The sequence below is a fragment of the Salvelinus fontinalis genome, chromosome 24 (genome assembly GCF_029448725.1).
Source record: "Salvelinus fontinalis isolate EN_2023a chromosome 24, ASM2944872v1, whole genome shotgun sequence".
NCBI classification, from domain to species: domain Eukaryota; kingdom Metazoa; phylum Chordata; class Actinopteri; order Salmoniformes; family Salmonidae; genus Salvelinus; species Salvelinus fontinalis.
This window is the reverse complement of record NC_074688.1, coordinates 35,104,044-35,128,508: the sequence shown is the minus strand read 5'-3', so window position 1 is coordinate 35,128,508 and position 24,465 is coordinate 35,104,044. Positions and strand designations below refer to the sequence as shown.

The window sequence follows — 24,465 nt, the reverse complement described above, 5'->3', positions numbered from 1 at the left end:
AGGGTATTACAGCTGGGTGTGTACGTTACCATATCAAATCAGTCTCGCTACCATGCTGCCCCCTGTCTTTCCTCACCGGTACTGTGCAACAGCTGTTTTAAACTTATCAAGAGCAGCAAACTATTTAACATCACAAGAATACACATTATTGAGAAAGCAGACAGAATGTGATTACCATTGTTAATTTATGGAAAAATACAATACATCCATTTCCTTTTAATTTCAGAACACATAAGACAACATATTGCTACAGTGTTACATGATGGCATGTTTCTGGAAATTAAACAAACATGGATTACAGGTCAATACTCAATATAATAGTACAATCTGACAAAAGTAAAAACGTAGATTCACAGAGTGATTTTGAAAATGTTGCAACAGAATTTTTTTTCGAGAAACTGTTTTTGACACAGGTATTGTAAAATGATTTTGCCTTCTACACATAAATTGGTCAATACATTGCTCCACAAAACCTTTTCAGTAATGTACATCAAACAATCCAATTATTGATAGCAAATAGAAAAATCGATTTCCTTAAAATAGGCATGACCTCACTGTTTTAAAACATGTGAGAATATTGTGTATAATAGCTAATACAACCATATTAATTAGAACAATAATAACAACAATCAATAATAATAGCCATATCATAACAATAACCGTATTAGCAATCTCTTGCATTATTCAATTAAATATTCTTATTTGTATATTCAGTGAAGCTGTGGAACTACTTTAAAACCTCCCTTTCTGTGCATGTAAGTCTGCGTGTGATCATGGATGTTTTAAAGTGTGTGTGTGTGTGTGTGTGTGTGTGTGTGTGTGTGTGTGTGTGTGTGTGTGTGTGTGTGTGTGTGTGTGTGTGTGTGTGTGTGTGTGTGTGTGTGTGTGTGTGTGTGTGTGTGTGTGTAAGTGTGTGTGTGTAAGTGTGAGTGTGTCTACTGTGTTAAGAGCAGAAGGCAGACTGCAGCTCTTTGAAAGCAGCCTGTCTCTGTTTCCTATCTAGCTCCTGTCTCTTCCGTTCCTCCTGCTCCTCTCGGATCTCAGCCTCAAACTTACTGCCCACCTTCAGAGCCTGCACCTGCACCACACAACACAATTAGATATGCAATACAGCAAGGATTATATAACACCACTCTAAATCTGTACCTGAAACATTGGATGATGTAACAGACTCAAAAACAGCACAGAACACACACACTGTCACTGTATTTCTCTTTCTATCCACTAGAGGTTGGATGTGGCGTAAGACATGCTGATGTAGAATCCTGTTATGATGGGAAAGATGAGGAATAAATCAGGCCAGCTAATGCACGTCAGTTCTTAAAATAGCTGAGTGCTTGTGACCCGTATACTGTGACCTGCATTTCCTCAAGTCTTCACAACTATACATCTGGGACACATGTCACACACCCTCCTCTTGTCCAATCAACCTGGTTTGTCATGGGCATTGATTCTATAACATTGACACATAACCAACCTTTTCTTACACATACTGTAAAAGTATGAAAAAGTTTGGGATCACTTAAATGTCCCTGTTTTCCATGAAAACATAAATGAAATGAGTTGCAAAATGAATAGGAAATATAGTCAAGACGTTGACAAGGTTATAAATAATTATTTTTAATTGAAATAATAACTGTGTCCTTCAAACTTTGCTTTCCTCAAAGAATCCTCCATTTGCAGCAATTACAGCCTTGCAGACTTTTGGTATTCTAGTTGTCAATTTGTTGAGGTAATCTGAAGAGATTTCATCCCATGCTTCCTGAAGCACCTCCCACAAGTTGGATTGGCTTGATGGGCACTTCTTACGTACCATACGGTCAAGCTGCTCCCACAACAGCTCAATAGGGTTGAGATCCGGTGATTGTGCTGGCCACTCTATTATAGACAGAATACCAGCTGACTGCTTCTTCCCTAAATAGTTCTTGCATAGTTTAGAGCTGTGCTTTGGGTCATTGTCCTGTTGTAGGAAGATATTGGCTCCAATTAACCGCCGTCCCCAGGGTATGGAATGGCATTGCAAAATGGAGTGACAGCCTTCCTTCTTCAAGATCTCCAAATTTATCACCACCAAAGCACCCCCAGACCATCACATTGCCTCCACCATGCTTGACAGATGACGTCAAGCACTCCTCCAGCATCTTTTCATTTTTTCTGCGTCTCATGAATGTTCTTCTTTGTGATCCGAACACCTCAAACTTAGATTAGCCTGTCCATAACACTTTTTTACAATCTTCCTCTGTCCAGTGTATGTGTACTTTTGCCCATTTTAATATTTTATTTTTATTGGCCAGTCTGAGATATGGCTTTTCTTTGCAACTCTGCCTAGAAGGCCAGCATTACGGAGTCACCTCTTCACTGTTGATGTTGAGTCTGATGTTTTGCGGGTACTATTTAATGAAGCTGCCAGTTGAGGACTTGTGATGTGTCTGTACCAGATCTTCAGTTTCTTGGCAAATTCTCGCATTGAATAGCCTTCATTTCTCAGAACAAGAATAGACTGACTAGTTTCAGAAGAAAGGTCTTTGTTTCTGGCCATTTTGAGCCTGTAATCAAACCCACAAATGCTGATGCTCCAGATACTCAACTAGTCTAAAGAAGGCCAGTTGTATTGCTTCTTTAATCAGGTTAAACAGTTTTCAGCTGTGCTAACATAATTGCAAAAGGGTTTTCTAATGATCAATTATCCTTTTAAAATGATCAACTTGGATTAGCTAACACAGTGTGCCATTGGAACACAGGAGTGGTAGTTACTGATAATTGGTCTCTGTACGCCTATGTAGATATCCCATTAAAAATCAGGCGTATCCAGCTACAAAAGTCATTTACAAATTTTATGTTATTTTAATGGACATTTTTTTACATTTTCTTTCGAAAACAAGGACATTTCTAAGTGACCCCAAACTTTTGAACGGCAGTTGTCACGACTTCCGCCGAAGTCGGTCCCTCTCATTGTTCGGACGATGTTCGGCGGTCGACGTCACCGACCTTCTAGCCATCACTGATCCATTTTTCATTTTCCATTGGTTTTGTCTTGTCTTCCTTCACACCTGGTTCCAATCTCATCAATTACATGTTGTGTATTTAACCCTCTGTTTCCCCTCATGTCCTTGTCGGAGATTGTTTTGTTGTAGGTTATGTGCAAGTCATGTGTCGGTGTGCCACGGGTTTTGTACCCACTTATATTATTTTTTGTATATTTCGTTTTTTGGAGTTTTATGAGCACTTATTTATGAGCACTCCGTTTATACCAAGTTCGTTTTCCTGCGTCTGACTTCCTTGCCACCGACACACACCCATTACAGAATCTCTGACCATAACTATGGAGTCAGCAGGAGAGGGTACCCCGGCCATTGAGGTGGAGGAGCGCGTCTAGGAGAATGCAGTTATGCTCTACCATCTTGGCGTCGCCATGGATCGCGTTGTCCAGAAAATGGACCGCTGGGACAGACAGGGAGTCTCCCCTGAGCGCCCCTTTACCGCCTGAACCCAGTGGGATCCGTCTCTCCTTGCCCCAGGACTACGACGGGAGGGCTGCGAACTGCCAGGGGTTCTTGTTGCAGTTAGACCTCTATCTGGCCACTGGCCACTGTCCACCCGGCTCCATCGGACCGTGAGAGGGTGTCCGCCCTCATCTCGTGCCTTACCGAGAGAGCCCTGGAGTGGGCCAACGCCGTGTGGAGAGAGGGAGATGCGGAGTTGGATCAGTTTGAAGAGTGCATCTAGCATCTGAGGCAGAAAACGAGGAGCGCCCAGGAGTTTGCCCTGGAGTTTAGGAGCCTGGCTGCCGGCGCGGGATGGAACAACAGGACCCTGATCGACCATTACCGCTGCAGTCTGCGCGAGGACGTCCGTCGGGAGCTGGCCTGCAGAGACGCCCACCCTCACGTTTGACCAGCTGGTGGATCTGTCCATCCGGCTGGACAACCTGCTGGCTACTCGCGGACGTCCAGATCGAGGTCTGGTGGTTCCATTCTCCCGAACTCCCTCTCCGATACCCATGGAGCTGGGAGGGGCGGTGCGCAGGGAGACCGGAGGGGGTTCACGCTCGTGTACCATCTGTGGCCGCAGAGGTCACACTGCCGGTCGGTGCCGGGTTGGTTCCTCTGGGAAGCGAGGCAGCAGGCAGGGCGCTCTGGCGTCACCACAGGCGAGCCGGCACCACACTCACCCAGAGCCCTCTAGTGTTCATATGTTTGTGTCTGTCACGTTCCCTGAGTTTTCCCTGCATTCTCAGCATAAGGCGCTCGTCGATTCAATTTTATTGATAGAGATTTAGCCTATAATTTAGGGATTTAGGGACTCCTGGAGCGGGCCAGCCATATGTGTTATTTCATAGTGTTGAAGTCTTCACTATTATTCTACAATGTAGAAAATAGTAAAAATCAAGAAAAACCCTTAAATGAGTAGGTGTCCAAACTTTTGACTGGTACTGTACACACACACACACACACACACACACACGCACACACACACGCACGCACGCACGCACGCACGCACGCACGCACACACGCACACACACACACACACACCCTCTCCTCTTCCTCCATCCCAGTCCTACCTTAGCCTCGAAAAAGTCCCGTGCCCCCATGACTCCCTCTGTGGAGACGTCTATCTCAGACAGTCTGGCCAGAGCCATCAGACCACTCTCCTCCTGCAGCTCGCCTGCCGCTGCTCGCCTGAAGATCAGCAGGAACTGGAGGAGAAAGGAAAGCATCAAGGTGGGTGAGAGAGGCTCGGACAGAACTATACATATCTATACTTTTTAGGTCAGTAGATTGTAGAATATATACATAGATACAGAGTTTTATTACAGTGCACTGCACATTGTGAAATAAAAGGAATATGTTATTGTAGGTCATTTTTTTGCTCTAAAACGGCTATGAAATGACTTTTTTGTCAAATATAGGGTCCTACATTTAATTGTACTGCCACAACAATTGTGTTTCATAACTTGCAATCCCGACAAAGCTTCACTTAAGTGATCATGCACAAGAAGCCCGTGTTTGGAGGATATATTGGCACGGTGTTCGTCCGGTAAACCGTGCCAAAATATCCTCCAAACACCGGCCATTGAGGGCATTATCACTTTTGTACAACGGGTTACCAACATATTCAAATAATGATTGACATATTTTCATTAAAAAAGTTTTTTTAATGAATTTATTCATACTATTTCATCCTTCCACAAGACATAGTCCCGACACAAATCTAGGGTTGCTACCTAAGCCGGGTGGTCGTTCGTTCTATTGGTCCGGTTGCTAAAGACGCGACCCAGACATTCAGTCTTTTTGTTCTGTATCCATGGACGCGAGCGACCCAGACGTTTGTTCTACATGTAACATTGCAATACTGGCTGGCAATATTCTTATCCCTTACTTGCTAGCTAGCCAACTACGGCTAACTTACAGTCACTTCAAAAAAGTGCAGCCAGAATAACAGCAAAGTAGCTGCATTTTCATTTGTTTAAGCTGCTTTCTAGAGACATTTCTTTGGAAACATCCGTAACAATGAGATAATGAGGCACGATTTCGCCTGGCATAGAAAATGTGCTCACTTGTCAGGACACTGTTGTTCAGAGGAGCCCCAATGGGCTTGGGAAGCGAAGGTCGAGCCATGTGTCCTCCAAAATATGACCCACCTAACTGCGCTTCTTAACATCCGCCTGCTTAATCCGGAAACCAGCCGCACCAATGTGTCAGAGGAAACACCATTCAACTGACAACGAGGTCACCCTGCAGGTGCCCGGCTCGCCACAAGGAGTCGCTAGATGTTGCAAATGTCGGAGAGTATATCTCCTCTGTTGCAAACAAAATGTTAGACTAAAAGAAATGTGAGATAATGTCGAGAGGCTTTTTATAGTGGAGATCAAGTTGATTAATTGCTTGGATGGGCTGATGAGAGAGTGGATTGCGCACTCAGATGGAACAGAGTAAAGAGGTATTTTAACGTTATAGCCATGGTATATTTAGCCGTGGTATATTGGCCATATACCACACCCTCTCGGGCCTTATTGCTTAAATAGATACCGGCTGGATTGCGGTTAACCAATCAGCATTCAGGATTAGACCCACCCGTTGAATGAAACATCAATAAGTACCTAACAGTCTAATATCATAACATCATGTAGAAGTGATAACCGTTCCTTCTAATATCATAACATCATGTAGAAGTGATAACTGTTCCTTCTACTATCATAACATCATGTAGAAGTGATAACGGTTCCTTCTAATATCATAACATCATGTAGAAGTGATAACGGTTCCTTCTAATATCATAACATCATGTAGAAGTGATAACTGTTCCTTCTAATATCATAACATCATGTAGAAGTGATAACTGTTCCTTCTAATATCATAACATCATGTAGAAGTGATAACTGTTCCTTCTAATATCATAACATCATGTAGAAGTGATAACTGTTCCTTCTAATATCATAACATCATGTAGAAGTGATAACTGTTCCTTCTAATATCATAACATCATGTAGAAGTGATAACTGTTCCTTCTAATATCATAACATCATGTAAAAGTTAAAACTGTTCCTTCTAATATCATAACATCATGTAGAAGTGATAACTGTTCCTTCTAATATCATAACATCATGTAAAAGTTAAAACTGTTCCTTCTAATATCATAACATCGTGTAGAAGTGATAACGGTTCCTTCTAATATCATAACATCATGTAGAAGTGATAACTGTTCCTTCTAATATCATAACATCATGTAGAAGTGATAACTGTTCCTTCTAATATCATAAGATTATGTAGAAGTTAAAACTGTTCCTTCTAATATCATAACATCATGTAGAAGTGATAACTGTTCCTTCTAATATCATAACATCATGTAAAAGTTAAAACTGTTCCTTCTAATATCATAACATCATGTAAAAGTTAAAACTGTTCCTTCTAATATCATAACATCATGTAGAAGTGATAACTGTTCCTTCTAATATCATAACATCATGTAGAAGTGATAACTGTTCCTTCTAATATCATAACATCATGTAGAAGTGATAACTGTTCCTTCTAATATCATAACATCATGTAGAAGTTAAAACTGTTCCTTCTAATATCATAAAATCAAATAGACATTATAACAACTGTTCATGTCTGTGGGTTTAGTGTCGGAACTGTCCTCCTATAAAAAGTGCTTTCTGTGTGTAGCAACCTGATATCAATCAATCAATCAATCAAATGTATTTTATAAAGTTGTTTTTACATCAGCAGTTGTCACAAAGTGCCATACTGATACCCAGCCTAAAACCACAAAGAGCAAGCAATGCAGATGTAGAAGCAAAGTAGCTAGGAAAAACTCTCGAGGTGAACCAGGCTCTGAGGGGTGATAGAATTCCCCGTCTAGCTGGCCCCATCTAGCCTGACCACCAGTGGTCCTAGGGGAACTGTGCTGTGTAATTGGATATGTATGTGTGGAACTCTGCTACTCCAATCAGGAGAATGAGAGGCAGAGAGAAGCAAGGATTGGTCGAGTCAACGCCTCAGAGCTGAAACACAGAGTCTTTGTATATCTCTGTTCAGCTGCCCCTGTCACCTGTTTAACCCTGTGAGTGAACACACTAACTGTAAGTCGCTCTGGATAAGAGTGTCTGCTAAATGACTAAAATGTCAAATGTAAATGAGTGTGTGAGAGAGAGGGAGAGAGAGGGGGGGAGAAGGGGAGATAGAGGGGGTAGGAAAGATAAGGAGAGAGAGAGGGAGGGAGAAGTGAGAGGGAGGGGGTAGGAAAGAGAAGGAGGGAGACAGGGGAGTGGGAGGGAGAAGGGAGAGGGATGGGGTAGAAAAGAGAAGTAGGGAGATGGAGTGGGTGGGAGAAGGGAGAGGGAGGGGGTAGGAAAGAGAAGGAGGGAGATGGAGTGGGTGGGAGAAGGGAGAGGGAGGGGGTAGAAAAGAGAAGGAGGGAGATGGAGTGGGTGGGAGAAGGGAGAGGGATGGGGTAGAAAAGAGAAGGAGGGAGATGGAGTGGGAGGGAGAAGGGAGAGGGATGGGGTAGAAAAGAGAAGGAGGGAGATGGAGTGGGAGGGAGAAGGGAGAGGGATGGGGTAGAAAAGAGAAGGAGGGAGATGGAGTGGGTGGGAGAAGGGAGAGGGATGGGGTAGAAAAGAGAAGGAGGGAGATGGAGTGGGTGGGAGAAGGGAGAGGGAGGGGGTAGAAAAGAGAAGGAGGGAGATGGAGTGGGTGGGAGAAGGGAGAGGGAGGGGGTAGAAAAGAGAAGGAGAGCCCTGAGACAGCAACAGCAACACAATTAGACCCAACCAAATCATGAGAAAACAAAAAGATAATTACTTGAAACATTGGAAGGAATTTACCAAACAACAGAGCAAACTGGAATGCTATAGGCCCTAAACAGAGGGTACACAGTGGCAGAATACTTGACCACTGACTGACCCACAATTAAGAAAGGTTTTGACTATGTACACACTCAGTGAGCACAGCCTTGCTATTAAGAGCCCCCCCCCCCCCCCCCCCATACACTCACAGAGTGATATTGAGACACAGTCTTTTACAGACTGTCCTGAGAGGAGTGCAGTGCCTTCAGAAAATATTCGTACCTCGACTTATTACACATTTTGCTGTTACAGCCTGAATTCAAAATTGATTTAAAAAATTATAATGTCACCCATCTACACACAATACCCCATAATGACAAAGTGAAAAAAATGTTTTTTTAATGTTTGCACATTTATTAAAAATGAAATTCTGAAATATCTAATTTACATAAGTATTCACACCCCTGTCTTGCCATTGAATTTAAAATAGATTTAAGTAAAAACTGTAATTCGGCCACTCAGGAACATTCATGGTCTTCTTGGTAAGCAACTCCAGTGTAGATTTGGCATTGTGTTTTAGGTTATTGTCCTGCTGAAAGGTGAATTCCTCTCCCAGTGTCTGGTGGTAAAACAGACTGAACCAGGTTTCCTCTAGGATTTTGCCTGTGCTTAGCTCTATTCCGTGAATTTTTGATCCTGAAAAACTCCCCTGTCCTTAAAGATTACAAGCATATCCATAACATGACCCAGCCACCACTATGCTTGAAAATATGGAGAGTGGTACTCAGTAATGTGTTGTATTGGATTTGCCACAAACATAACACTTCATATTCAGGACAAAAAGTTAACTGCTTTGCCACATGTTTTGCAGTATTACTTTGGTGCCTTTACAATACATGCCTTCAAAGAGGATGCATGTATTGGAATATTTGTATTCTGTACAGGCTTCCTTCTTTTCACTCTGTCAATTAGGTTAGTATTGTGGAGTAACTACAATGTTGTTGATCCATCCTCAGTTTTCTCTTTTCTCCTATCAACTCTGTAACTGTTTTAAAGTCCCCATTAGCATCATGGTGAAATCTCTGAGAGGTTTCCTTCCTCTCCGGCTACTGAGTTTGGAAGGACACCTGTATTTTTGTAGTGACTGGGTGTTTTGATACACCATCCAGTGTAATAACATTTTTTACCATGTTCAAAGGGATATTCAATGTCTGTTTTTTTATTTTTACTCATCTACCAATAGGGGCACTTCTTCGCGAGGCATTAGAAAACCTCCCTGGTCTTTGTGTTTGAATCTGTGTTTGAAATTCACTGTTTGACTGAGGGACCTTACAGATAATGTTTGGGGTACAGAGATGTGGTAGTCATAAAAAAAAAATGTTTAAAATTAGTATTGCACACAGAGTGAGTCAACTTATTACAACTTATTATGTGACTTGATAAGCACATTGTTACTCCTGAACTTATTTAGACCTACCATAACAAAGGGTCTGGATACTTATTGAGTCAAACCATTTCAGCTTTTCCTTTTTAATTAATTAGTACAAATTTAAAAAATGAAAATAACATGTTTCCACTTTGACATTATGGGGTGTTGTGTGTAGGCCAATGACAACAAAAATATCAATTAAATCCATTTTAAATTCAGGTTGTAACACAGCAAAATGTGGAAAAAGTAAAGTGAATACTTTCTGAAGGCACTATATGTTTTACTGCAGTTAAAAAATACACACTGTAATTAACAGGCCACACACACACACACTCAGGGAAATTGACATGGAAGTAGACAATACAGTACACACACCTCTCTGTAGCTCAGCTTGCCGTCGAAGTCCTCATCCACCTCCTTGATCATGTTCTTGAGGCCGAGGTGGGTCTGAGGAGCTCCCAGCTTCTCCATCATCAGCTTCAGCTCCATCAGGTCTATGAAGCCGTCCTTACCACTGTCAAACCTACAGAGAGAAGAGGGTTGATCCATGAACTTACATTATAACAGCACAACTCTATGAAGCCCTCCTTACCACTGTCAAACGTACATACACTATGTATACACAATTATGTGGACACCCCTTCAAATTAGTGGATTCGGCTATTCCAGCCACACCCGTTGCTGACAGGTGTATAAAATAGAGCACAGAGCCATGCAATCTCCATAGACAAACATTGCCAGTAGAATGGCCTTACTGAAGAGCTCAGTGAATTTCAACGTGGCACCGTCATAGGATGCCACCTTTCCAACAAGTCAGTTCGTCAAATTTCTGCCCTGATAGAGTTGCCCAGGTCAACTGTAAGTGCTGTTATTGTGAAGTGGAAACGTCTAGGAGCAACAACGGCTCAGCTGTGAAGTGGTAGGCCACTCAAGCTCACAGAATGGGACCGCAGAGTGCTGAAGTGTGTAGTGCATAAAAATCATCGGTCCTCAGTTGCAACACTCACTATCGAGTTCTAAGCTGCCGCTGGAAGCAACGTCAGTACAAGAACTGTTTGTCGGGAGCTTCATTAAATGGGTTTTCAAGGCTGAGCATCCGCACACAATACTAAGATCACCATGCACAATGCTAAGTGTCGGCTGGAGTAATATGAAGCTCGCCTCCATTGGACTCTGGAGCAGTGGAAACACATTATCTGGAGTGATGAATCAGCTTCACCATCTGGCAGACCGACGGCCAAATCTGGGTTTGGCGGATGCCAGGAGAACGCTACCTTCCCAAATGCATAGTGCCAACTGTAAAGTTTGGTGGAGGAGGAATTATGGTCTGGGGCTTTTTTTTATGGTTCGGGTTAGGCCCCTTAGTTCCAGTGTAGGGAAATCTTAACGCTAAAGCATTTGTTGAAATTCTAGAAACAAGCATTTCGCTACACCTGCAATAACATCTGCTAGACATGTGTATGTGACTAATACAATTTGATTAGATTTGATTTAGACAATTCTGTGCTTCCAACTTTGTGGCAACAGTTTGGGGAAGGCCCTTTCCTGTTTCAGCATGACAAGGCCGCGTGCACAAATCAAATCAAATCAAGTTTATTTTATATAGCCCTTCGTACATCAGCTAATATATCGAAGTGCTGTACAGAAACCCAGCCTAAAACCCCAAACAGCAAGCAATGCAGGTGTAGAAGCACGGTGGCTAGGAAAAACTCCCTAGAAAGGCCAAAACCTAGGAAGAAACCTAGCGAGGAACCAGGCTATGAGGGGTGGCCAGTCCTCTTCTGGCTGTGCCGGGTGGAGATTATAACAGAACATGGCCAAGATGTTCAAAATGTTCATAAGTGACAAGCATGGTCAAATAATAATCAGGAATAAATGTCAGTTGGCTTTTCATAGCCGATCATTAAGAGTTGAAAACAGCAGGTCTGGGACAGGTAGGGGTTCCATAACCGCAGGCAGAACAGTTGAAACTGGAATAGCAGCAAGGCCAGGTGGACTGGGGACAGCAAGGAGTCATCATGCCCGGTAGTCCTGACGTATGGTCCTAGGGCTCAGGTCCTCCGAGAGAGAGAAAGAAAGAGAGAAGGAGAGAATTAGAGAGAGCCAAGATTTTCAAAATGTTCATAAATGACAAGCATGGTCAAATAATAATCAGGAATAAATGTCAGTTGGCTTTTCATAGCCGATCATTAAGAGTTGAAAGCAGCAGGTCTGGGACAGGTAGGGGTTCCATAACCGCAGGCAGAACAGTTGAAACTGGAACAGCAGCAAGGCCAGGTGGACTGGGGACAGCAAGAAGTCATCATGCCCGGTAGTCCTGACGTATGGTCCTAGGGCTCAGGTTCTCCGAGAGAGAGAAAGAAAGAGAGAAGGAGAGAATTAGAGAAAGCATACTTAAATTCACACAGGACACTGGATAAGACAGGAGAAGTACTCCAGATATAACCAACTGACCCCAGCCCCCCGACACATAAACTACTGCAGCATAAATACTGGAGGCTGAGACAGGAGGGGTCAGGAGACACTGTGGCCCCATCCGATGATACCCCCGGATATAACCCCACCCACTTTGCCAAAGCACAGCCCCCGCACCACTAGAGGGATACCTTCAACCACCAACTTACAATCCTGAGACAAGGCCGAGTATAGCCCACAAAGATCTCCACCACAGCACAAACCAAGGGGGGGCGCCAACCCAGACAGGAAGATCACGTCAGTAACTCAACCCACTCAAGTGACGCACCCCTCCTAGGGACGGCATGAAAGAGCACCAGTAAGCCAGTGACTCAGCCCCTGTAATAGGGTTAGAGGCAGAGAATCCCAGCGAGGTCCATACAGAAATGGTTTGTCGAGATCGATGTGGAAGAACTTGTCTGGCATGCACAGAGCACTGACCTCAACCCCATTGAATACATTTGGGATGAATTGGAACGCATGGGCGTAATCGCCCAACATCAGTGCCCGACCTCACTAATGCTCTTGTGGCTGCATGGAAGCAAGTTCCCACAGCAATGTTCCAACATCTACTGGAAAGCCATCCCAGAAGAGTGCCCATGATTCTGGTATGAGATGTTCGATGAGCAGGTGTCCACATACTTGCTCATGTAGTGTACAGATGTGTCTACATACAGCCAGGGAGAGAGGAAGGCACACAGACATTACACTACCTCACATTAAATTACCAGGAGAGGAAACATGTAATGTCTGGTTGTCATAAAGGACAACAACTATGGGTCATAGATAGTTATATAGTCAACAACTAGAACTCAGAGGTGTTTCTCATGGTCAGCTCAAATGCTCAGCAAAACTCATGGCTCTAGTAAGATATGTGCCAAGTTCATCCTAGACTGGCTGACAGGCACAATGTGGTGAAAGGCATCTATACCCTGAGTCTGAACAGACGGCCACATCTATAGACATAGAGATACAGGCCCTAAGCCTACCAATGACATTAAACACACACACACACACACACACACACACACACACACATACACACACACACACACACACACACACACACACACACACACACACACACACACACACACACACACACACACACACACACACACACACACACACACACACACACACACACACACACAGGAGAGACAGATATATTGTGATAAAGGTCTGATGTCAGAAATAGAGATCCGGGTGGTCGACACTAACCAGACAGTCTCGATAGCTGTATGCGCTTGACTGACACACACAAACACCAACTTCCCCTAATCAATCACAGTTAAACACACCACACTCACTTGTCATCAGACACAAAACAGATTAATCAAGGGTGTTGGGGGTCCTAGATAAACAGATCAGGTGAATCACTGAAAAACAGAGAGGGACATGACTGCAGATGCAGATAGAGCAGCTGTGTGTGTGTGTGTGTGTGTGTGTGTGTGTGTGTGTGTGTGTGTGTGTGTGTGTGTGTGTGTGTGTGTGTGTGTGTGTGTGTGTGTGTGTGTGTGTGTGTGTGTGTGTGTGTGTGTGTGTGTGTGTGTGTGTGTGTGTGTGTGTGTGTGTGTTTGAGAGGGGGCCTGCAAGGAGTCTGTCTGACACAACAAGTGTTTACAGATCCGTTCACACAGCTGTTCGAGAGGCACTGGATCTGGGTGTGAGTGAGGAAACACACACACTCTCTCTCACACAGACACACACACAAACACACACGTGTGCTCCTATCTTGCCGACGCCTGAATGGTAGGAGTGTAATCTGGTCAGACCAGAAACCAAAGAGAGAGAGGTCATTGTTTCAGTTCAACTCTTCAAAGGCCATAGGAACTAAACCCCCTCCCTTCAAAACAACCTGATTTAGGACTGTTAACTTTCTAACAATCAGCCTAAAGATATCATCAGCTCAGTAGCACAAAGGACCATTGATTTGAACCCCACCCCATCACTTTAAAGGCAAACCTTCCTTTACTAATGCTAAACATCCATCCCAAAATAAATAATTGTTACTAATACATCCACCCAATACTGTAACCCACCCAATACTGTAACCCACCCAATACTGTAACCCCCCCATTACTGTAACCCACCCAATACTGTAAGCCACCCAATACTGTAACACTACTCATTCCCCTCACACACACACACACACACACAACACATTTCCTGCCATCTGTGTTCTAAAACAGCTGGTTCCTTTTGGCCCTCCACAGCTGACCAGCATGACAACTGTTCACAGCAATGGGTGACCCCAGAGCAGCTTAGCAACTGTCACCTGTACATACAGGACTAACTCCACAGCTTAGTGACAGGTCCTAGTCCAGATCCTCAGCTGGGTCAGTCAGTATCTCACAATAAAAACATGTTATGCTGAGAGAACAGAAAAGCTGTCTAGTCAGAAGCACTTGATCAATATGATCATTAAAATACTACTCTAGGCTTCTATTACAGCCCCAGCTTTCTACCACAATCTACCGACTGAAAGTCTGCCGAAAGCTTTGACGTAAGAAAAATAAGAAAGGCTGTTTGGCTATCAAAAACTCAAAAGTGAAACGTTGCAAGAAAACATTGTTGTGGAATGTCTTCCATTGTAAGGGAGTGGTGACACAGCCACAGCTACTGTCTATAGTCAGGCCTTACTGTCCCACAGCTAACTTCCTGCAGTATGGTAATTATAGATACCAAGGCTTTTGGCATGGACGCTGTATTTTTGGGATCTCTCTCTCTCTCTCTCTCTCTCCCTCACCCCTTTCTGTCTCTCTCTCTCTCTCTCAGCAGGAGTGTATTCAGGTCACTCCTGCTGCTATAAGGCGTACAGTGTCAGAGTGAAGATGGAGCAGGTAAGGGCCGACTGATAACGCCACATCCTCATCTCTAATGCAGCCTGTTTTAGACTAGCGTCAGGCTAGGCATGTGTTTGTGCATTTTCACCCCGGAGACAGGAATATTTGTGGACTCTGGGAGAGAAAACAGAGAAATTAGTGAAAAAGCCATCCCTCAGAAATCACAGTGACTAACACTTTACCATCACAGGCTGATTTTAGAGCAGTGACTCAATCAAAAGTCAGAATTGTGACTACACTCTTAGAAAAAAGGGTTCCAAAAGGGTTATTCTGTTGTCCCCATAGGATAACTGTTTTTGGTTTCAAGTAGAACTATTTTGGGTTCCATGTAGAACCCTCTGTGTAAAGGCTTCAACATGGAAACAAAAGGGTTCTATGTGGAACCAAAAATTGTTCTTCAAAGGATTCTCCTACGGGGACAGTCAAAGAACCCTTTTAGGTTCTACACTGCATCTTTTTTTCTAAGAATGTGGTATTGATGATGAGTATGAGTTATGCAGGGTTAAAAGGCAGGGAAGGGTTAAGGCCTCTGGAATGCAGAGAACGTGGGTGACTGAGTGTGGCAAGGGCAGCATCAGGAAAGAGAAAGAGGGTGAGAAGGGGTGAGAATTAAGGTGGTGAGGAGGAGTAGACCAATTTATGATGGGATGAGGCAGAGTGTAAAGGGGTGACAGAAGGGGCAGAATTTAGGATGGAATGGCCCGGCCCTCAATCTAGTCTACTCCCGCTTGGAACATTCCAAAGTGCCCCCTCCCTGGCCCTCACCCAAGCTAGGCTCTGTCACCATGACCGCATCCAACCAAACTTTAGGACACAGACAGACTGGCCACTGTCTAATCAGTGTGCCCCCGCTGAGCATGTGCTTCACCCACATCTAGGTTACCCGCCAGTGGCTAGGTCAGAGGTCAAGTACCCTGCATGCAAAGCTAAGGAGAGCAGGGGAGATGAAAGACAGGTTGGGTAGATAAAGGAGTATCAACTCAGAAAATATTGAGTAATGTAAAGACAGTACACCTGACCTCTCCGCTTCAGCCAATGAAAAGCTGTGGGGATGTCTTTCAGCGGCAGGGACTGGGAGACTAGTCAGGATCGAGGAAAAGAAGAACAGAGCAAAGTACAGAGAGATCCTTGATGAAAACCTGATCTAGAGTACTCAGGACCTCAGACTTGGGTGAAGGTTCACCTTCCAACAGGACAACAACCCTAAGCTCACAGCCAAGACAACGCATGAGTGGTTTCCGGACAATCCACCAAATGTCCTTGATTGGCCCAGCCAGATCACGGACTTGAACCCGATCGAACATCTCTGGAGAGACCTGAAAATAGCTGTACTGCAACGGTCCCCATCCAACATGACAGAGCTTGAGAGGATCTGCAGAGAAGAATGAGAGAGACTCCCCATATACAGGTGTGCCAAGCTTGTAGCGTCATACCCAAGAAGACTCAATGCTGTAATCGCTGCCAAAGGTGCTTCAACAAAGTACTGAGGAAAGGGTCTGAATACTTGTGTAAATGTGATATTTAAGTTTTTTATTTGAAATAAATCAGCAAAAATGTCTAAAAACCTGTTTTTGCTTTGTCATTATGGGGTATTGTGTGTAGATTGATGAGGGGAAAAAAACAATTTAATCCATTTTAGAATAAGGCTGTAACGTAACAAAATGTGGAAAAAGTCAAGGGGTCTGAATACTTTCTAAATGCATTGTATGTCTATGAAGTGCTCCAGTGATGGCTATAGGGGAGATGGATAAAACCCACCCAGGGCAGAACAGCTTGAGAGTCATAGAGGGAGAAGAAGGGGCTATGGAGATAGAGGACACATTCAGCCAACACCCAAACAGAATAGAGCATATGGGGCAGTGTGTGAGAGAGAGAGAGAGAGAGAGAGAGAGAGAGAGAGAGAGAAAGAGAGAGAGAGAGAGAGAGAGAGAGAGAGAGAGAGAGAGAGAGAGAGAGAGAGAGAGAGAGAGAGAGAGATATGTTATATATATATACATATATATTTGATTTTGATTTTTCGATATGTATACTTTGACAATGTAAGTAATAATGAACTTGCCATGTTAATAAAGTTAATTGAATTGAATTGAGAGAGAGAGAGAGAGAGAGAGGCATGTTACCTAAATCTTTCTTCATGAGTGCATCTAAGTGCAGTTTTGCCAATGAGAGGCATGTTCAAGTAAATCCTCAGGAAAGAGGGTGATACCAAGCCCCCCTCCTTTCTCCCTCTCTCTGTGACCCATTTGATTCTCTACATACTGTCTCTTCCTTTCCAACTGTGCTGAGAGCAAAACTAGGCCAAACTCAAATGTATAACTCAAGTTTAAATACATAGTCCTGGAAAAACTGCAGTGTCAATGCATCTACCCACGAATCAATATCCTTCTCTACGCTGCGTTCACATGCACCTGTAGCTACAAAGCTTTAGATGAACAGATAAACTGGGACAACAGTATTACATGTTGTCAACAGAAATGCAAGTAGTCTCCGCTACAGCTCTGAGCAAATACATGGACACAACTAGTCTCACACAGTAGGGTCTTCTCTCGTCAGTGGTCCCTCCACACACACACACACACACACACACACACACACACACACACACACACACACACACACACACACACACACACACACACACACACACACACTCACACACACACACACACACACACACACACACACACACACACACACACACACACACACACACACACACACACACACACACACACACACACACACACACCATTGTCGCACAGGAGAGGTGGTGTCACTGGGGACCCAGTGTTTGAGAAGAGTGACTCTTGTCCCTCCAGTGAAAAAAGACAGTAGCAAAATGACTGTACAGTTCCATTGGCCCAGGAGAAAACATTATTCTGGCATGGTACAGAGGATATCAATAAAGCCCAGTATAGCCCCACATCCACCCCACTAGCTCCATGAATTTCCTAAAGGGTTGGTGCTGCAGAGACCGGAGTGACAAAGCAGGCTCTAACCACCCACCCACCCACCCACCCACCCACACACCCACCCACCCACCCACACACACACACACACACACACACACACACACACACACACACACACACACACACACACACACACACACACACACACACACACACACACACACACCACGTTAGTACACTACGTAGTCTATGAGAGGATTAACTGAGAGGTAGAGAAAAAAATAGGGGGGTTCTCCCTACACAGTAATAATAATACTGTTGTCAAGTAAGCTATTTAGGGAGATGTATTATTAATATATATTGATGGCAGAAAACGGATAGTGTTGTAGGCTAGATGAAGACCATTCAGTCTGTGATGTTCCACAACAATTTAACTCCACCAGCAGGAGACAGAGGTCACTCAGCAATATCAATTCACCTTATTAATTGTGTGGTCAGGTAGTTGTCTCCCTCATAATATATAGGCTTCATCTCTTTATCACAGTGATCTGAATCAATCCCTCATACTCACTCAATACCTTACCTGGTTGTGACTAGCCTATACTATGCATAGTGGAGTCCAGGGAGCCAAATAACACTTTTAGGCTTTTGCTTTATTATGAAAAGGCAATCTAAGTTATATTAATAATATGTTTATACAAACAACATACATCAACTACCATTATTTACACACTGTAACTACATTTCTAGGATATACTGAAAGTGGCAGGAGTAAAATGTTACAATTGACCCAGCAGGTGGGATGAAATGTAACAGGCTGAGAAGTTAAATGTAACACTGTCTTTAATGGTAAAAAAGAAGGGTAATTAAAAAAATTATGGTTTGAAACTGATATTTGGATGAAAATACACTAAATTGAGACCAAATATTTCCATTTGATCTTTTAGGCATATCATATTGACCAAAAATGGAGTAGCCAAAATGAATATATTTTATACAAGATATTTTTGGAATTTAAGTCTAAATGTGTCATTTTATTTGTAATTATTCTAAAGTATTATCTTAGTTGTACTGCTAAACTTGATGTAAATAAGTGACATTTTATATAATTATGTGAATGTGTCTAAATATTATATACGATTTTAGGTACTGCATTACAACGAAACCCCCACAAAATACAACAACAATTATTGTCATCAACTATACCAATCAAAAGACCCTATCTTACTGATAAAAAGTATATATGTTTAGATACATGGACAATGGTTCCACAAGTCTATTTTCAAAAAAAATTGTATATTTACCCATTTCTGTCAATAAAACGAAAAATAATTGATGGATTTAAACTAAACTTATTAGCCATGTAGACACTAAGCAAGTATTAGGACATTTTATAACATGTTTCTACTTTGAGTTACTAAGCTGTTACTACTGACCAGGTGCTACTTTGTTCCCCGGTACAGACATAGCTAAGGGACATTCCCTCTTTATCAAGACAAGTCACAACATATAACCATAGCCACATTATTTAGATTTGAATGATATTCAAATAAATATAAAGTCTTAGCCTACCGTTTGAAAATGTTCTCCATGTCTTTGATCTGTTTGCGGGAGAACTCTTTGAATTCCGTGTAGGGATTGAACAGCTTGGCCTGCTTGGGCGCCGCGTTCCCATTGTTGATGCACAGTCTCCGCGTGAGTTTCGCGGTGAGTTCCGATGTGTCATCATTGACACTGACCGCCACCGCTTTTTTCTGCGGACCAGGGACAGGGTCGCTCGCTTTCACCGGGGTCTCCTCTGGTGTAGACGGGTTGAATAGGTGAGCCGGCTCCGCGGCAAGCCTGGGCTGCAGTTCCCTCGCCAATTCGTCCGATGCCATCATGGTGCGTAGGATACTTTTTGACTTGATGCAATGGGAGCGTGTGCCTGGTACTCAGGATGGAAGTCAGCTGTGTCAGTCAGCTCTTGGCTCAGAGAGTTCCTTTCATCACACAGGACAGTTTCGAGGGGGCGGAGCACAACGGATCATCAGCACCAAAACATCAATTGAGCTATATTACAACATCTGAAACCAACCCCAGGCGAGCCCAAGCAAATGGGAGCATACAATGAGCATAACACGGGTCAAATAAAGGTGCAACACGAGCAGTCAAGCTGTTGTTCAATTAATTGCTTGATTGAGAATTTTTCTAATTTTAGCTAGTATTTGAGAGACATTCTTTGTATGTTTACTTGGTAATCCTTCTTGTCGACGCTATTTATTATAGCTGTGACGCAGGTGCCACAATGCAGCCTCAATCAAAAAGGAACTACGGAGGCAAAAATAACTGCGTTGGCCGGGAATCGAACCCGGGTCAACTGCTTGGAAGGCAGCTATGCTCACCACTATACCACCAACGCTCACCGATTTTGTAAGGAACCTTTGGCAAGTTCATAAGGGCACTTCAGTCAGCTGATCTGATTTTGTAGCTGAATGTTTGTATGTTATATTAATCAAATACCACGAGTCCCGTTACTGACATTTCCGAGATATAGTCTCAGTCAAATAAGTGTGGGCTGGCGTGCCAAACAAAACAGTAGCCACATTAATTGCGAGGACCGGCTAAACTCAACCTGCCAATAAAGACTTCTAATCTAGCTAAATGAAGAAAGGTCATCATCTGCTTCCATGTTCTGTGCAAAACAAACCAAAACGTATTGGTTTCTAGAGTGCATGACGCATGACAGGAACAAGGAGCCCCGTGCCTATCGCCTTTGTACTAGAGTCATAATAAACAAATGGGGCTTCCTGCAGATGCAGCATTGCCCACATTACGGGCTGCAGTTGCACCCTTCTCGTTTATAGAAAGCATGTTGCTTGACAGGAACAAGACAGTGTTAACTGCAACGTTGTTACAAAATTGATAAATTAATGTGCGAGAAAGTGTGCGGATTTTGCGGACTCACTGGTCTGGACTGGATTAGTGAGCAGAGACGAACCGATGCCACAATATGCTCTCTCGCCATTGGTCAATGCATTACTCGTTTCGTTTATTTAATGTAGACATTTGACTACGAGCAAATGGATTTGACTACCAGCAAATAGATTTGATATATAAAGCTAATTGTTTCTCCACTAACTTGTGGCTCGTTGGTCTAGGGGTATGATTCTCGCTTAGGGTGCGAGAGGTCCCGGGTTCAAATCCCGGACGAGCCCTCCTTTTGTAAAGAATAGTACTTTTTATTTAGGAGTTTAAAGGCAGGCATATCTGCAACTACAATTTTAACCAATTTTAACCAAACAGGAAAGACCAATACGATGCAACACAGTCTACCGCTGTTTTGTTTTTAATTTTACAAAATGGATGGCCGCTAGCTTATTCTTATACTTTAACTATTACCAACAACAACCTAGTGATAACAGCAGTTTAGAGAGTCCAGCGGCAGCTTGTGCAAAAACAACACATTAAATATACTAAGAAAAGCTTTGACCCCGACGTGATTTGAACACGCAACCTTCTGATCTGGAGTCAGACGCGCTACCGTTGCGCCACGAGGTCCATACTATGTTGACACGCAACATCTCTAGTTAACTATATACAATCATGTGACTGATAATACTGAAAGCTTAGTAAATTGATATGACATGACAAGTCCTAAATGACACGAAAACAATGACAATTGTTGCAAAATATCCTTTTACATTTTGCAAAAGAAAAACTTTGTCCATTGTCCTTGGGACGTCCCTACCCCAGATTGTAGTCTACATTTTAAATGCCTATGACCCGGTGGAAAATAAAAAAACACAGGTCAGGTGTATTCAGGTTGCTGTGAACATTAAATGAATACTGCAAAAAAAAAATCTGATTTGGGTATATTGTTTTGTATTGATAGGTATTACTGCACTGTTGGAGCTAGGAACATAAGCATTACGCTACACCCAGCGATAACATCTGAAAAACATGTGTACGCTACGAATACAATTTGATTGATACCTAAAGGTAGGGACGTCCCAAGGATCCCGTTAGCCGCTGACCATTCTGTGATAAGGTTAAGGGGTCAAGCTCGCGGGGCACGAGCGCCCTCCTTTGAGTGAATACGGAATTACACCAGTGTGGGTTCACCTCCTCTGTATGCTCATCCTAGCCCCTTCATATATACTTTAGTAATCTGTGTAAAATAGCCCACATTCAGGCATGGTCAACAGTAGCACGTCAATGAAACATCTGCAGGAAAGTGAGTCTTGCATCAGACATGAGTGAATGACAACTAATGAATGACAACTAACCTATAACACCAATAGCGTGTCACACGGGTAAGCTTTCCGGAATTGACCAATATATAGGAATAGTACTTATAGGCACTGTTTTCTCGCAGTTATGTTAACAACGGCGCTTGCAGATGTTCAGCAGGCGGGAGCGAAGGACACTTTGTGCGCTTAGCCAGCTAGCACACGGTGTCGCCCCCGCCTGCTGTGTCCCAAAGTCCTCTTTAGGACTAACTGGCAAAGATAGCACACAGTACCGCTTGTCGTGGACAGTTTCCCCGGTACACAACAGTGTCACTGACTAGCAACCTAGTTAGCACACGGTGTCGCGCCAGCCTCCTGACTGCTGTACTGGCAGGGGGGCGACCGGTACACGGAGTCCTTCACCCGGTCTGTCAGGGTGCTCGAGGGTGGCGTTTTGCGGAAAAAAAGAATGCCCACATGCAGGAACGCCCCAAATTGTGGGCTGCAGTTGCACACTGATGATCTTTTCAACCTAAATTCCGTCTCCCCTGAAAAATGAATGTGGGGACTCCTTTCAGATGTCTTTTTACTATGGCAGTGGCCGTTACATCGAATATAATTGAAATATACATTGCAGACCGTTTAGAAACTCTTCAGTAGTTACATTGAATATCATGCATCTTGACCTTGCGGCCAGCTTGCTACGTGCCACCAGGCGACAGTTACATTTCTGTTGTTTCTATCTAGCAGCGATACAATGCCTAGCTACGTTTTGTGTTGTACTGGCCATTTATGTTCTTTTAGAGTGTTTTGTAAAATACTAAACAGTAATAGTTCAAAACTTGGATAATTTTCTTACGAATGAGTTGGCTCGTTGGTCTAGGGGTATGATTCTCGCTTTGGGTGCGAGAGGTCCCGGGTTCAAATCCCGGACGAGCCCTCCTTTTTTTTTAGGTCAGATCGGTTGATACATATTTTGCATGTCACAACATGTGCATTTCGGCAAAAATTACAGCAGTAGTGTATCCATTTGGGAAATCGATCTAGTACACTCACTGAATTATGTATTGAAATGACAGATCGTGAAATCATATTATGATTTGGTTAAAACAGACGCAGTTAGCCTACCCATGTTTTCATTGTCTTCAAAAGGAATAATCTGTTGTAAAAGGTTTGGCCAGTACGGGTATCGAACCCGCGACCTTCGCGTTATTAGCACGACGCTCTAACCAACTGAGCTAACCGGCCGTAGAGGTGAATCGTCTGGCATAGTATATAGCCATATCCAAATAGATAAGGAATGTAAACTAGGCTTTCATCTAATTGGCAATAAATTTTCATGCGAATATTCTCAAATCAGCATTAAAAACAATATGCGCATTTTCCCACCAGATATGTTTCCATCAATTTAGCTTGTTGCAGATACAAGGCTGTGTGTGATGATGTGGTGCACATAAAAAATGTCAATTTTTGCGGTTGATTTCCCATGTACCGAATGGAAAATACAAGTAAAATAGGTTTCCATCGCATTTCGCATTTTCAAATCTACTGATGTTTTTATTATAATATGTAAAAAATATATATATATATAGCCAGTGTGCTTACCATAGTATCGGCACGTGTGCTGTAGCGCTGTTGGCTAGATTATTCCATATTATAAACTGGGTGGTTCGAGACCTGAATTCTGATTGGATATAACAAAACATTTATTTTTACTGCTCTAATTACGTTGGTAACAAATTGATAATAGCAATAAAGCACCTCGGGGATTTGTGATATATGGCCAATATAGCACGGCTAAGGGCTGTATCCAGGCACTCTGCGTTGTGTCATGTTAAGAACAGCCCTTAGCGGTGGTATATTGGCCATATACCACACCCCCTCGTGCCTTATTGCTTACGTATAGCCTGCCTTAGATTAGATAATGGACAAAATTGCAAGATTATTTTTATTTGTCTACGGCAGCGAAGCATCGATGATCATGTCACCAGAATAAGAGCCACAGACATTTTTCACAAACTTAATTTTACCAACACAAAAACATTCCACCTTGTCTACCTTATTTTGTTATGTTGAAATTTGTAAAATTGACCAAAAAATGTCTGTTTCCATTAGGCTTCTAATTATTTTTTTTTATCCGACATAGATAAATTGAATGGAAACTTGGTTACTGATACTGAACAAAATGTTGACTGCATATTACTTTTCACGGAAAAATGAAAGGATGGTCATGGCTCACATCAACACCATTGTCCCTGAAACTCTAGACCCACTCCAATTTGCATACCGCTCCAACAGATCCACAGATGACACAATCTCTATCTCC

General features: G+C 43.0%; 1 protein-coding gene and 5 non-coding genes across 7 annotated transcripts; 2 read left to right on the top strand and 4 right to left on the bottom strand.

Moving 5' to 3' along the window:
- Positions 1-166: 166 nt before the first annotated feature.
- Positions 167-23,916, bottom strand: LOC129822362 (EF-hand domain-containing protein D1-like). Of its 2 annotated transcripts, none has more exons than XM_055880586.1 (4): positions 23,745-23,916; positions 10,092-10,239; positions 4,562-4,696; positions 167-1,078 (listed from the first exon to the last, which is right to left on the bottom strand). In XM_055880586.1, the coding sequence occupies exons 1-4, from the start codon at positions 23,843-23,845 to the stop codon at positions 944-946; spliced, it is 519 nt and encodes a 172-aa protein (XP_055736561.1). In that variant the 5' UTR covers positions 23,846-23,916; the 3' UTR covers positions 167-943. The 2 variants fall into 2 exon arrangements, with proteins under 2 accessions (XP_055736561.1, XP_055736560.1); XM_055880585.1 differs by lacking the exon at positions 23,745-23,916 and adding an exon at positions 19,501-20,169.
- trnag-ucc (transfer RNA glycine (anticodon UCC)) lies at positions 20,258-20,329 on the bottom strand. The gene has a single exon. It is a non-coding gene; the product is annotated as a tRNA-Gly (tRNA).
- Positions 21,054-21,125, top strand: trnap-agg (transfer RNA proline (anticodon AGG)). The gene has a single exon. It is a non-coding gene; the product is annotated as a tRNA-Pro (tRNA).
- trnaw-cca (transfer RNA tryptophan (anticodon CCA)) lies at positions 21,397-21,468 on the bottom strand. Its single transcript has one exon. It is a non-coding gene; the product is annotated as a tRNA-Trp (tRNA).
- trnap-ugg (transfer RNA proline (anticodon UGG)) lies at positions 23,008-23,079 on the top strand. Its single transcript has one exon. It is a non-coding gene; the product is annotated as a tRNA-Pro (tRNA).
- trnai-aau (transfer RNA isoleucine (anticodon AAU)) lies at positions 23,314-23,387 on the bottom strand. The gene has a single exon. It is a non-coding gene; the product is annotated as a tRNA-Ile (tRNA).
- Positions 23,917-24,465: the final 549 nt, after the last annotated feature.